This window comes from Monodon monoceros, unplaced genomic scaffold (assembly GCF_005190385.1).
Source record: "Monodon monoceros isolate NGI ecotype Baffin Bay Population unplaced genomic scaffold, NGI_Narwhal_1 Super_Scaffold_1, whole genome shotgun sequence".
In the NCBI taxonomy this organism is placed as follows: domain Eukaryota; kingdom Metazoa; phylum Chordata; class Mammalia; order Artiodactyla; family Monodontidae; genus Monodon; species Monodon monoceros.
The window spans coordinates 67,794,662-67,809,731 of NW_021703765.1; the positions used below are offsets into that span (position 1 = coordinate 67,794,662).

Sequence of the window (15,070 nt, forward strand, 5' to 3'; positions counted from 1 at the left end):
TGTGTGTGTGTGTGTGTGTGTGTGTGTGTGTGTGTGTGTGTGTGTGTACAGTAGGTCTACAATAGATGGCCAGGAGCTGCTTCCAGTGGTGGGCACAGTGTGGGCTCACAATAGATAGCTGTGCTCCCACTTCAGGTGCTGAGCGAACAACAGGCTCGTACTGGAAGCATCCCCATGGGGCTGAGCACACACTGGGTCCACAGCAGGGTTCCTAGCCTCCCTTCGCACAGGTGAGCACACAGCTGACCCTCACGTGTGCCCTTACACCTTTGTAACGCTCAGCTCTGAGTAGGCTGCCTGTGCTCTCGGAGCGTCCAGCACCCAGTAGGTCTACAATGGATGTCTGTACCTCCAAGTACAGTACAGTGAGTGCCCCGGTCCCTCCTCTAATGCTGCGCACACAGTAGGCACCCCACCCCGGGAGGGACCGGTACCAGGCTCTTGCTGCGGGTCACGCTCTCCAGCTCGCTGTGCATGTTCTCCAGGTCGGCCGTCAGCGCCTTCTGGGTCTTCAAGGCGTCCTCACACTTGGCTTCACTCTGCTGCAGCTGGACCAGGCAGGAGGGGGAGAGGAAAGGGAGAGAGGCCTTGTGACACTGTCTCCTGGAACGTCCCTCCCCTCCAGCCCAGCCCGGCCCCTCCCAGGCAGAAGAGTACTTTACAGGCGACCCCCCCTCTTCACGGGTGTTCATCAACCCACAGAGGGGGAAGCAGAGGTGTTTGCAGTAGGGGCAGCTGGGTTCTGAGCCCACTCAAAACTGAACTAGCACTGCCCCACGAAGTAAAGCCAGGCCACCCCCAATTCAGCGCCAGGAGCGAGTCCCCAGTTCCATTCAGCAGATATTCGCTGCCACCCCTCAGTGCCAGACATGGGGCTTGCACAGAACAGTCAAGGTGGCCCCTGCCCTCCCGTGGGGGAGACAGGCACGGACAGGGAGTGACAGCACCTCTGAGGGTACCAGGAAGGGGAGGGTATGGGGACCCCGGAACACAGGATGGGGGCTGGGAAGCCTTCCTGGAGGAGGTGCGCACAGTTCATTCAGTGGGGACTTGCCAAGTAGACATTTTTAACCAGAGTTGTGAACCCCTTTTAAATGGTAGGCAAAATATTGTGTGTGTGAGCATTTCCTGGTACATGACTTTCACTAGATTCTCGATGGTTAAGAGCCACTGACTCAAAGTTTCTCCTCCTCACTCTTTCTCTTCCTTCCGTCCACATGTACACAGCAGGCCTCCTATCCTAGCAAAGTGGGGCCATGGAGATAGGTACAATGACCTGTGTGGCCCCAGAAGACAGACATTTTCCCCCGGAGAGAACACATTCACGCACGAACCCTAAGTTCGTTCTGTGATTGAGTTTCCCTGATTTCTGAACCCTAGAATCTCCAAGCAGAAAACCACCTTATAAATCACTGAAGGCAAACACTTGAGGTTCAGAGAGGGGTGGCACCTTGTCTGAAGTCACAGAGCTACAGGAGCAAAGACACCACTTGTATCGTCCAGACCAGCTCGCTTTCTCAACTGCCAGGCCACTGTCCCTCCCAAACAGTAAATGACATTAAGGCTGGTGCTAACAGGGGAAAAAGAAAAGCCAACTAGACCCCTACTGAAAGGACATGCACACAATCTGATCCCCGAGGCCACCCAGTGAAGGGGGGCGCACTGATTTATGAAAGGAAAATGAGGGAGCCAGGGCAAAGGATGCCCCAAGGACAGCTGACCAAGGCGGGGCTCTGTGGGGAGAGTCCGCCTGGGACCATTTTCATCTTCCAAACTGGGCAGAGAACATCTTCCTCGGAATGTCCAGGAGCTCACCCCAGATGCCAGAAGAAGAGTAACGACATGGGAGGTGGGGAGCAGGCAGGCTGCCATGCGTTCCAATATCGCCCGCCAGTCCTCCTGGCAGATCTGGGAGGTGTGCACTGCTAATACCCCCATTACGCGGGCTGGGAAACCGAGGCCCCAGCCTCCTCCCGCAGCTTTCCCACACGGCACCCTAATCCCAGCCCCACCCCACTGCCAGCAGCCTCAGCCCACAAAAGCCCCATCTTCAAGGCGCCAAGGAAAGCGTATTTCTGCAGCTGGGCTCCGTGCTGGGCCTGGGAGGAGGGCTCGGTGGCCCATTTCCCTCAGCGACTGGAAGGGATCAAGACACACTGAGAAAAATGATGTGGAGCAAGGGAGGTGACTGGCGTTGTTAGAGCATAATCGACAGAGGAAATGAGAAGTCAGGCGCAGTCTCATCTTCCCTGCAGGCGACTCCAGGGCCTCTGGGAAGGCCGGGGGCGGTGGGGGGGTGGGGTGGGCTGGGGATGGAGGGCTGCCCAAAGCCAGCCCTGGATTCACGCATAAGTCAGAGGCCTTGCTAAGGAGAGGCATTTAAACTAAGACCTAAATGATGCAAAGGAGACAGCCAGGTAGAGCTTTAAGTGGAAAGGTGCCCTGAGTGGAGGCAACAGCAAGTGCAAAGGTCCTGAGACAGGAACAGGAAGGAACTCGGTGCTGCAGAACAGTAAGACAGCCAGTGGAGCTGGCCAGCTACACAGAGAAGGCCAGGAGGAGGCGATGCTGAGGAAGCGGATGGGGATCACATCAGTGAGGCTTGTGAGCCAGGACGCAAAGCTTAGCTTTGTCTTTGGTCTGTAGGAGAACCACAGCTGCTCTCTGAGGACTGAGGAGGGTGGCATGATCTCCCTCTGGCTGCTGCGGGGAGGAGGGGCTTTGGCGGACAAGAGTAGCAACAGGGCAGCCGGAGAGGATGCTGCTGTGGTCTTCCAGGAAGAGGGTGGCGGAGGTGCTCCAGTCGGAGAGGAAGGAGAGGAAGTGGAGAGAAATGGAAGGGTCTGCACAGGGCGGTGTGCAAGGAACAAAAGAAATGGGCAGGCAGGAGCAGATGGGCCAGCGTGGGAGAGGATGTCAGATAACTAGTAGTGGAAGGGAGGTGTCCGGCGGGGCCCCGCTGCCAGGCCAAGTTGCTCGGCCCAGGGCCAGGAGGCAGGCGAGAGCCATTGTGAGTAGCTCGACAGGGCAGAGCCGATAGACAACAGCAGTTCCCATCTGCTGAGCCCCCCTTCAGCTGAAGGAGGGTTTCATCCACATGATGCTGCTGGATCTCTGAGCCCCTGGAGAAAGAAGGCTCTATTTTTATCCCCATTTTACAGATGGTACACCTAGACATGCTCCTTCCTTTCCCCAGTCTCCCTGGAGCAGGCAGGGAGAGGGACGACTTATCCCCAGGCAGAAAGGAGCGCAGAGACACCATGCGGGCAGTGGAGGGCCTGCCGGCATTAGTCCTAGCTCCCACTGGGCTGGAGAGAGGATTATCTCGGCCCTGATGGTTTGGGCATGAGTGGCCACACCGGCTACTGTTGCTTGGGGACCATTTCCAGGGCACTGGGCTCTAGCTGCCTTGCTTCACAATAGCGCCACAACACCTCTAGGAGAAAGGCGCCACCGTGGGGACCAGCTGACCTCGGAGGAAACTGAGGCTCACTCAGGGGAAGCAACTTGCTCACAGGCACGCAGCCAGCAGCAGAGAAGCGTGGTTGTTCCAACTCCAGAGCCCAAACCTTAACCACTGGGCTCCGCTGCCCCCCATGGAAACAGTAACATGGATTAAAATAAAGAGAGAATTCCAACTGCGCAGAAAACAGCCCAGTGGCTTGGTGCTACCATGGAAGCCACTCAAGCCGTGTCACAGTGACCTGAGCCAGGCGGGGACTGTAGAATGAGAGATAGACACATCAGGAAGAACGGACAGAACTTGGAGTCTGAACCCACGTAGTGGCGCCGAGGAAACACATCGTGACCGGAGCCTTCCAGGGACGCGTGAGTTCATCCCAAAGGGAAGAGGCAGGAAAGCAACCCGTGTGGCATCTGCTAAGCACCAAGCGCACCACGAGCGGGGCCAGAGCGTGGGCACTGGGGCCAGACCTGGGGGGTCTGCCTCTCGAGCCAGTCACTGAACTCACCACGCCTCAGTTTCCTCATCTGTAGAGTGGGGACGGTCACATCCTACCACCCGTGCGGGATAAACCAGTGAAAACGTGAGCGTGCTTCGCACAGCACCCGGCACTGAGAAAACGCCAAAAAAGCAACGGTGGATGTCGCTGTTGTTTGTCTCCTTCAGCCCTTAACAGCCTGAGAAGTGGGGACTTTTAACCCCATTTTAGAGGTGAGCCAAGTGAGCTGTCAAGGTCACAGGGCCAGGGGGAGGCAGGGCCTGTACCACAATCCCAGGGAGGGCTTTTAGGCTTCCTGGCAGACTGGGATGTATGCAGGGAGGGTGCCAACCCCAGAGGCACACAAGTCAAGCAGGCCCAGATTTTCGCTGGGCCTGGGGCTATTGCAGCAACACTAGGAATCCCCCAGCCTGTGGCCTCCGCCGGGCAGGCCCGGGATTGCTGCTGGCGAGCCGTCTTAATGCTGAGCTTTAAAAATTTCCATTTATTACACTTCAGGGAGCAGGAAGAAATACGGGCCATCTCGGGCTGATTTTCCATTATGGTTGACGTGGCGTAAGAATAACTCACTGCACATTGTTTCCATATTGGGGCTGTTTGACGTTTTTATGAAGTCAGGTGGCAAATGGTGTCATGGCTGAGATCAGATCCCTCAGCGGTGCGATGCTGCCGCCGCTGCTCTGACAGTGTCTTCCCGGGAGGAGGTCTGCTGGAGCAGTCAGAGAGCAGCCGGTTGACAAGCGACTCCTCAGGAAGGGCTCTTGGGGTCCCACCTCCAGCCCTGGCAGCCAGCCTGGCTATGAGGATCCCACACCCCTTTCAGCTCCAAGTCACCATCCAGTCCCCATGGACAAGCCCTCCCAGGTTCCAAGCAGACCTCCACAGCATGGGGTGGGGAGCGCTGGGGGAGTAAAAGGCCCCCCGGGATTTCCATCCCTCTCCAGACCCAGCGTGGGGCAGGACCCACAACGGGCTCTCAATGACACAACTGATTTGATTTTCGTACAAGTTCATGTTTTTCTTTCCTTCCACACCTTGTTTCTTGCAAAATCAATACAATAACTTGCAAAGTATGTGGGTACAAAGCACCAAAATGCCTTTAACAGCCAGAAACTCGTCTCCCCCTCGCACACGTCCGGTCACGCTATCATTCACTCATTCGATCAGCCACCCTTCCCCAGGGGCTGCTGAAAGGCAGGGTGTCATTTCCTCCCCAGCCCCTGAGCCAGGAGCCCTCTACCAAATGGACACCTTTGTGCATGAACGAGGGGTGTCGAAGCTCTGGGGACATGTGGCCTGGGGACATGTGGTGAGGTCCTGACTCTTGGACCAGTGTGGGAGGACACTGAGGGTCCTCAAAGCCTGAGTTCTGGGGGGCAAGGTGAGACGAGCGGCATCCAGGCTCGAAGCGCTGCAGCGGCCCGGGGGGCTGCCGTGCACATGGGTTAGGAGCCTGCGCTCTGACACGGTGCCAGGCGTGGCTCTGCCGTCACTCATTTAACCCTGACGACAACATGCGGAACTAGGGTCAATGGCCATTCTTGTTGCTACTGTTGAGGAAACTGAGGGGTAGAGGGGTGAAGTGACTTACCTCAGGTCACCCCGGTACTACGGGGCAGAGCTGGCAAATGGAACCAGGCAGCCTGGCCGCCAGGCTGTTATGCTGCACTCCCGTGACAGCAGTGCCCACCACACGTGTTCCAGAGGGAAAATCTGGTGATGTGACTGCACACGCCTGCTCTCATTTCTTTTGACAGCAGCATCCTATCTTCTCTGCAAAGAATGTCCACCCCCCAAATGTCCACGATGGGGCCAACTCTCCTCCCTGAAGCCCAGAGAAGATTGCATGCAACTCAGCCTAGCCAGGCAGAGCACCACCTCCTGCTGGCCATAGTAGTTGGTTGTGGGACAACAGCACGACTGACACCAGGATTTTGTCTGCGACTATGGACACAAGATTGGCTCTTTCTGATGCAGGATATAAGCTTGGAGTGTCTGGGGGCCCTCCTGCCACCAAGAAGGAAGAGACTGCCTAAGAATACAAGGTGACATCAAGGTCCTTGAGGCAAGAGACACATTCTTGATGACATGGTTGGAGCACCTAGATCCAGCCAAGCCTGAAGGCAATCGTAGCCTCAGAACTTTTCAGATATTTTGGCCAATAACGTCCCTTTTTCTGCTTGAGCAAATTTGAGCTGGGTTGCTGTTACCCAGAACCCAGATACAGGATGAGTGAACAAGTGAGAAGAGCTGATACACACACAGGGTCAGCCACAGAGTAAACAGTCAGAACTGTGGTGAGGGTGCCTGCTGATGCTCTTCTGTCACAGGCTGGATCAAATAGCTCCCTCCAAAACCCCGTGACAGAATAACAAACATCTATTTAGCTATTCTGTGTATGGATCCCTCCTCAGAGGGGGATAAATAGTCCCCCTTCCGGACTGTTCAATGGGGAGAAGAAGGAGGAATGGACTTCTTCAGCACCAACCATATCAGGCACGGTATAGGCCTTGATGCTTATTATGACCATAGCCCACAACAGCCCTGCAAGGGAGGAATCAGCCTGGGCAGGGGAGTGACTTGCCCAAGGTCAGAGTCAAGTCCATGAGACACTAAACCCAGGCTGTTTCTGGGCCACCACCAGCCCCCTCTGCACACAGTCTTTCTCTATTGCTGAATTCATCTCAGGCGTTCTCTCCCCAGCACCCACCCCCTCTCATTCAGTGGGAGGGCGATTGAGATTCCCAGCACACAGACAGCAACTACAAACCAATGAATAGCATTACTCTCCCATGCAATGCCATCTGCCCGCTTTAAATACCTGGGTAAAATGTTTGCTCTGGACTTATTAAGCTACGAGATGAGTAGGCTCGACACACGGAATGAGGTGGGGAAAGAGGGAAACTTCTGATATTTCAGCAGAGCGGTTAGAACCTGGATTTCTGGGTCTGATTGAACAACTCCGAAGATTTAAAAATACCACATTGCAAACACCACGGGGAAGTGCTCTAAGAAATGGTGGCTTTGGCAGGCTGATCTCAACACATCCCAGGCCTCGACATCCCATCAGTGCACTTGGAAGAGTCAACCTTCAGTAGGAAGGCTTTCCCTGAAGGGAATCGCCCATATCTCAAACTACAGACAGCCCTGATAGGGAACAAATCTAGTAAATGCAACATATTAAAAATGTCAGGTCAGGCCCACCAATGGTCTCTCCAACTCAGAAGTTTGATGACAGTGGCCTCAAGGGAAAGTGCCTCAGACCATATGGTGGTTACGCTCTGTGTCCTTGATCTCCAACTATTTGGGCATATACTAAACATTCCATGATTTTCCTTACATTGTGCTAGACGACCATCGCTTATGGACGCACTGAAATGCCTTCTGAGGATTTACCGTTTCTATCATCTTCATCTTCCGAGCAACACTAATCATGATGAGCAGTGGAAGGATAACTGCTTTCTGTGGATGCTGACCACGTGTCTGTTCACTTGCAACATGAACCGCGTCTACGAAGTACACAGTTTCATCTTCATTTTATCGATGAGGGAACTGAGGCTCAGAGAGGTCAGTTAATTTGTAAAGGTCACACAGCTATTAAACGGTGACTGGAGCCAGGACACGAACTGAGGTCTCTTTTAAACGCACGGCTTTTCCTTGTAAGCCCTGTGGTATGTGCTTACCACCTGCTGAGTAAAGCAGGTCTCCTTTTACTTGTTTTAAGTCTGTTTCTTTGAGGGTTTAGGAGTCCTTTCTAATTTTCTATCGTAGGATCTAAGGACGGCACAGGTCCTACATGACAGAACAGACTTCAAGAAATTTCCTTCCTGACATCCCTCTGGTGACAATGGATTTGTAACACACAGGTGCTCTCCAAAGAGAGAAAGAAAAAAAAAACAAAACACCTGGAAAAGCAGGATAAAATACTCAAAAAAGATTCTCGCTGCCCCCATCCTATTCATGGCCCCCTCCTTTTAAAATTATATTCCAGCTCTCCTCTAAATAATCAGTACAATGTCTGAGGGCCTCCACGTCTGTCTTCCCGCTGGACAGCGGGCTCTGGAGGGTCACTGGGTCTTGCTCACCTCTGGGGGCCCACACAGTGGGGACTCCACACCCACGTGCTGAGGCAAGGCCGCGAGGGCAGCTCAGCGCATCACTGAGCCGGCCCCTGTCAGCGGGGCTGCCCACGTCTGCAGCCTGAGCTGCCCACCACCCACGGCGGCTCGCAGGAGCCCCGAATGCCCCTCGGGAGGCCACCCGCGGCTTGGCTGCCCCCAGCTCCTCCTGAGCACAGATCTCTGACCCCGATGCCAGCAGGTGTCCAGAGAGAGGCTCCATGGGAAGGACAAGGGGCGGGGGCAGGACCCTGCCTGTAGGAGCAGATGAGCTGGATGGGGAGAGCAACCACAGACACGTTCAGCAAACCCTGGGGCCCCGAGCAGGGCCCTTTCTGTAAAGCTGGAAGGAAGTTTGTCCAGGTTACACGGGGCCAACCCAGTCAAGGCCCAGCTTCCGGGTGGGCAAGGCAGAGGGTGTTCTCATGAGACTTCCCTTTAATAAAAAGGTTCTTTTGCACACACAAAAATACACACATACTTGCAAAGCACCAGGAGAGATTAAGTCTTCCTTCCTCACTTTACGAAAGGAAGCTCTGAAGCCGCCCACCCTCCCCGCCTGCTTGAGACAGTGCACACTGGGGAGGAGCTGGATGGCCTCCAGGGGTGCACGCTACGGAAATGCACACACATGTGCCTCCCCCATGTAAGAGAGCGTGGGGAAACGTTCATAGCAGCTCTATTCCTAACAACCAAAATCTAGATGACTTATTTGTCCATCAATAGCAAAGTGGCTAAACTGTGATACAGTCTCATAAACCAGCAAGGAGAATGAAGCAGCTAAGACATACGGTAACATCAGCAGGTCTCGTCTGTATCAATGGAACAAAGGAAACTAGACACAACGCGAGAACAGGCAGAGGATGGGAAACAACGCGAGAACAGGCAGAGGATGGGAAACAACGCGAGAACAGGCAGAGGATGGGAACTCAGCCAAGGGGTAACATGAGCGGATGAGTAACCGAGGAACAGCTTTTAAATGCGCATCTGGTTCATTGGCTTCTCCCCTAAACCTACGGGTACCTTTTGACAACAGGTCTTACGGAGAGGCCCAAATTACTTAGGGCTTGAGGCGCTGGCTCTACGGTGACCAGCTCACCCCTGTTTGCCTGGGACTTTTTTGGTTTTAAAATCAGAAGTCCCGTGTCCCGGGAACACGCTCAGACCCACACAAATCCAAATGGCTCTGAAGTGAAAAACACGTAGCTTCAAATTCCAGGGCACCCAGATGGAGGAACCTTCCACCACACAACTGGCCTGAACTCTCCCAAAATGCCAGTGTCATAAAATACAAAGACAGACTGAGGCTCTATGGACGGTATCACGAAACAGCACAGGCTGTTAACACATTCTAGGCTGGATCCTGAACAGGAAGAAAAACTGTTACAAAGAACATCAGTAAAACAACAGGTAGAATTTGAATAGTCAGCAGATAAGGTCAGGGGTCAGCAAACTCCTCCTTCAAGGACAAGCCAGACAATATTTTAGGCCGTGCAGGCCGAGAGGCAAAACTGAAGTATACATGCAGGTACTTATCTAACTGTAAATGTAGCCGTTTGAAAACGAAAACCATTCTTAGTTCTCAGGCTGTAATAAGAAAAACAAAAACAAGACAACAATGAAAAAACAGGCAGCATGGGCTGGATTTGGCCTGTGAGCCATAGTTCACTAACCCCTGCATTAGAAAACAGTATTTTATCAATGTTAAAGTTTCCGATTTTGATTAGGGTAAAGGGACCTCATGTCTGTAACTTGTTTTCAACTAATTCAGAGAATGTGATTTAGTGAGAAAATGATAAAGCAAATGTGGCAAAATGTTAAAAAGTGAGGGCTCTAGGTGAAGGATCCAAAGGAGTCCTTTGAATTATTTTTGTCATTTTTTGGTAAATTTGAAATTCTTTCAAAGCACATTATTTAAAATACATCCCAGTTGCCCCCCAAACTCTGTGACTTTGGGCAGGATTCTCACACGCTGAGCTTCCTCCCACATAAAATGGGCCTAATACCAGCTGCCTCCTAGGGAGACTCACCCCAGCCCGTGGGGCCCTGTTCGCGCACAGAGCACTGCTGTGTGCAGACACGCTTCTGCGCTCTGGCCCCAGAGAGGAAAGGCCCCTCTACTCATGGAGCTCACTGCATTCAAGTGGGCTGGGGGCATCAAATTCGGTCATGACCTCTAAGTGCTTGGCCCTGTGCTGGGCACGGTGTAGGCCACGGATGCTTGCCATCCATGTTCCCGTGGTTATGACTACGCTGGTGGGTGGCCAGGCTGCTCTGGGGGCCTGGCACTCCATAGCTAAAATAGTACCAGGCCCTCTGGGAGAGACGCATAGACGGTGCTCCCCGTCTGCAACGAAAGCAGCCTTTCCCCACATCATTCATCACAGCCTTGGAAGTGTCAGTGTTTGTGGGGTGAACAGGCTCCTGATAATCATGTTTTTAACCAATTACAATTTGGACTTTATCTCCTCTGACAGGAGGTTATGTTAATATTGAATCAATTCACTCCAACACAATCTTTTGTTAGAAAAGTCTCTTCAAATAAAACATCCAGGCCACCTGTTCTGTGGTTCCGGGCTGGAGAGAAGTGTTCCCTAAGTGCTCGCTCACACGAAAGACTCCTGTCAGGATCTCCTCCCAGAGCTTGCTGGTTACCTTCAACGTCTCATGGAAGCGCGGGCGACACCTGGTGACCACCATCCTGATTAAGGGCACTGGTGATCCTCAGTCGTCTGCACGCTAGCAGGGACCACTGGGGGCTCACTGTGTGGAATATGCACCAGGCCTAACGGCCCACCTGAGGGACACGGAAGCCGAGCTGGAATCCCCCAGTGGAGGGGCCTACAGGAACACTGGGGCTTCCAGACGGGCTGGGAGAGCCCAGAGTGGGCAGCAGGCCAACAGGAGGTAAACTGGTAGTTCGGGGTGCTGGTTATCATACTGCCAGGGGTTGAAGTCAGACTCTGCAGGTTCCAGTCCCACCTCAATCTCTTCTGACCTTTCTGTGACTCAAGCAAAGAGGTAACTGTGACAGAATGATCTGGACTGTCCTGGGGGAAGCCCAGGAACTCGTGAGAGAAAGGAGCTGGGCCCCTCCCCCAGACCCTGGAGGTCAGAGATGGGTCCTAGAGACGAGGCCCAAACCCAAGTTCGGAGGATGACTAGATGCCCGTCAGGCAAAGAGGTTCAGTGGGAGAAGCGAGTGTCCGGCAGAAGGCATGGCTTGGTGTGGGGACCCCAAGACGGTCTAAGCTGCTGGTCAGAGGTGACGGGAAGGTAGGAGCTGGACTGTGCATCTTTAAAGGTCATGTTGAGGCACATGGACTGTACTCTGAGGGCAATGGGGAGCCGCTGGTGGATCCTGAATGCAAAGAACCATGATTGTATTTATATTTTAAAAAGCTCTCTCCAAAGATCAGGGGGCAGAAAGATTGCTCCGACAAGACCGAGGCCAGCAGACCTGAGAGAATTCCAAATGAGAGATGCAGGTGGTGTGTGATAAGAGGGGAGAAGCGAGGAGGGGCCAGATTCCAGAGCTCTTTAGGGGGAACAATGGCTGAGACTCAGCAACAGCTTTGTCCTCAGGAGGAAGGGGGGAACACGGCCCCCTGGCATGAATTAAGTAAACAACTGAAGAGCTCAGTGCAAACTCTTCTCCATTTAACAAAACAAAACAAAAAAAGCAAATAACATAGTTCCTTTCGGGAGGAGGCAAAGGTCAAGGCGTGAATCAAATTTAAACAAAAAGCCGTCACTGCCCGGGAGCAGACACAACCTTCCACTTTCTCCTCGGAGCCAGGTGCCGGCATCTGCTGCTCACAGATGTTATTTATGCACAGCGATTATCTCAATGATATATCTTGGTTGTTGGAACTGCTTCTGTCTCCAGATTAGTCTGTTTCCAGTGGAAGCATTTCACGGGAATTGATTAGTACTTGCTCCTGAAGAACAGGTGTCATTAGACCCACCCCACACATGGCCTCGTCTACCTGTCCACGAGGTCTTGTGAAATCCTGGGCCCAGGATCCAAAGTCTTCCACCAGCTGACTCCGGGGGGTGGGACGCAGGGGCCAGTGGGCAGCTCTACATTTAAAAATCATTGTCTTATAGTTTTCAATTTAGAGAATTCCTTTGAATCCAGGGCCTAGGGTTCTTTATACCAGCCCAATAGCTGGGAATATCAGGCTCTTTTTTTTTTAGGTAAGAAAAAGGAGCCTCTGAAAGGCAGGGTGACTTGCTCAGAATCATACAACTAATTAAGTAGCAGAGGCAGGATCTGAACTCACAAGGTGTGTCTTTCCTCCAGGAGTCTTCCATGTTTTATCCCACAGTCTTTAGCCTCAGGTGTTAGCTGAGACGGAGCCAAGTCTCCCAATGGAGGGAAACTGGGCAGAAAGAGCCAAATAATCTTGTCGGGATTCTAGACGGTGGGGCAACGGGCAGAGGGGAATGCCTGTCCACCCGGGAGGAAGGCAGGGGCTCTGGGAGATGCTCTGCCTAGGGGGACCCTCCCATGCCTCTGGTTGAGCCCGGCATGCCACACATCACTGCTTCAGTTGGGCCTAGAATCCTGCTGGGTTTTTTTTGTTTGTTTTGCGGTACACCCGTTGCGGAGCACAGGCTCCGGACGCGCAGGCTCAGCGGCCATGGCTCACGGGCCCAGCCGCTCCGCAGCATGTGGGATCTTCCCGGACCGGGGCACGAACCCGTGTCCCCTGCATAGGCAGGCGGACTCTCAACCACTGCGCCACCAGGGGAGCCCCTGCCGTTTTTTTTACAAGCACTTCTGACCGTGCCCTTCCCTGCTCTGTAGCTCTCTATGGCTCCCTATCACCTTTGGGATAAAACCCAAACTCCTTAGTTGGGCTCACTAAACCGTTCACGAGCTGACTCTAGCCTCGCTGACCGACATTACCCTCCCTGCCCTTCCTCGGGGAACGCTGCACACCAGCCACACTAGGCCAAGCGTTAGATGCTCCCTGTCTCCTCCCACCCCCGCCCTGGTGCTCCCTCCCACAACGCCCATGTGCATCTCACCCAGCCAGCCATTCGTTCCCACCTTTAAGCAGATAGCTGAAGCCACCAGCTCCTCTCCCACAGCTAAATCAAGGGCATCCCCTTCACTTAAACCCCAACATTCCGCCAGGAAAGATCTCATCACCCTGCTGGCTGCAGTCTGCTCCTAGGTCGGCCTCTTGCCTAGACTGGGAGCCCCTCTCGGGAAGGGTTCTTCCTTATCCCCGCAGCCTGGCCTCGAATTTGTCCCGAGTGGACACCTTATCAGGATCTGCTGAACGCACACAGTTCACTAACAGGTGCTTTCAAACGCATTCCCTCATCTTTGCCCTCAGAGAGAAAACCTTTCTCTAGGTTACCCGGCACCATGGTTAGCGAGCTGTAGAGGCTGCAGAGGGTGTTCAAGCTTCTCAAGCCTTCGGGGGCTAGACCTCATCGCCCCCGACCCCCACAGGCACCTGGGACATGAGGCGATGACGATGCTCCGCTTCGGGACAAGGGCTCACAGAGGTCCTGTCACATGGCGAAGGTCACGACATTAGCAAGTGCAGGATCCAGTTCTCCTGACTCAATATTTAATGAATTATAAAACTGGTTGAACTAGGCTCTGTCATACCAATATAACCTCACCATCAGTTTTCTCATCTGCAAAATGGGCCTATGCCATGGAACTTGAAAGTGTGTTTTGAGGGGTAAACAAGGCCCATGATTCCCAGATGGTGGTCCTAAGACCAGCACTGGAATCCCCTCATGTGACTGTTGAAAATGTAGGTCCTGGGGTTTCCCTGGTGGTGCAGTGGTTAAGAATTCGCCTGCCGATGCAGGGAACACGGGTTCAAGCCCTGGTCTGGGAAGATCCCACATGCTGCGGAGCAACTAAGCCCGTGCACTACAGCTACTGAGCCTGTGCTCTAGAGCCTGCAAGCTGCAACTACGGAGCCCACGTGCCACAACTACTGAAACCCGCGCTCCGCAACCAGAGAAGCCACCGCAATGAGAAGCCCATGCACCGCAACGAAGAGTAGTCCCTACTCGCCACAACTAGAGAAAGCCCACACGCAGCCATGAAGACCCAATGCAGCCAAAATTAAATTAATTAATTAAAAAAAAAATGTAGATCCTGGGTCTCAATGGGAAGAAAAAACGAGGAGGGGGGCCTGTAAATCTGTGATTTTTAAACGGTACTTAAGTTATCGTATGTGCAGCCAAGTTTGGGGACCCCGAAAATTCCAAGGAAAAGCCTGATACATAGTAGGTGGTTGAAAAATGTTAACATCGTGGGTACAGAACTGTCAGCGCTGGCGGCATTAAGACATACGCTGCTGTGTGCTGTTGGGTAAATTACTCAACCTCTCAGAGCCTGTTTCCTTATTAGTAAAGTGGGTCAAAAATAGCAATAGCCACCTCCTAGGGTTCTGGTGAGGACGATCTAAGTAATGCACTTCCAGCCGCCACACTGACCACCTACCAGTCCCGTCAGCTCCAAACCAGCCCCCACTTTGCCTCCTCTCACCATCCCCACAACCATTTAACCCAGGAGACCCTCTCCTCCAGCCTAGAGAGGTACTCTAGCCTCCTAATGGCATGCACTCATCCCTCCTCAATCCCTTCCCCACACAGAGGAGTGATCCTCTGAATCTGATTATGTCACGCTCTGCTCAAAACGTCCCGACGGCTTCTCATCACCCCCGGGAATAAAATCCAAACCTCCCAGGCCCCGCACGTTCTGGTCTCTGCCTGCTTCTCCTTCTCCCAGGGGAGGTTAGCTGATCACCCAAGCTAAATGAGACCCCTTGCAATTCCCTATTCCCTTTATTATTTATAATAACCCCACTTATTTCCTTTACTACCTGAATTAAGGTGTGGGATATTTGTTTGTTTGTAACATTGTGTGCTTGTCCTCTTTTCCAGCAGGCGTCGGTTTCAAAGGGAGAGGACCACGCCTGCCTGACCGACCGTAACACACTTAGACCT

General features: G+C 53.2%; 1 protein-coding gene across 3 annotated transcripts in view; it reads right to left on the reverse strand.

Moving 5' to 3' along the window:
• MYO18B (myosin XVIIIB) overlaps positions 1-15,070 on the reverse strand; it is a 212,530-nt gene that overhangs the window by 67,322 nt on the left and 130,138 nt on the right. For all 3 annotated transcript variants that reach the window (XM_029224307.1, XM_029224312.1, XM_029224320.1), the window contains one exon: positions 435-548. In XM_029224307.1, coding sequence (XP_029080140.1) covers positions 435-548 — 114 coding nt within the window. The remainder of the gene's footprint in view (positions 1-434; positions 549-15,070) is intronic.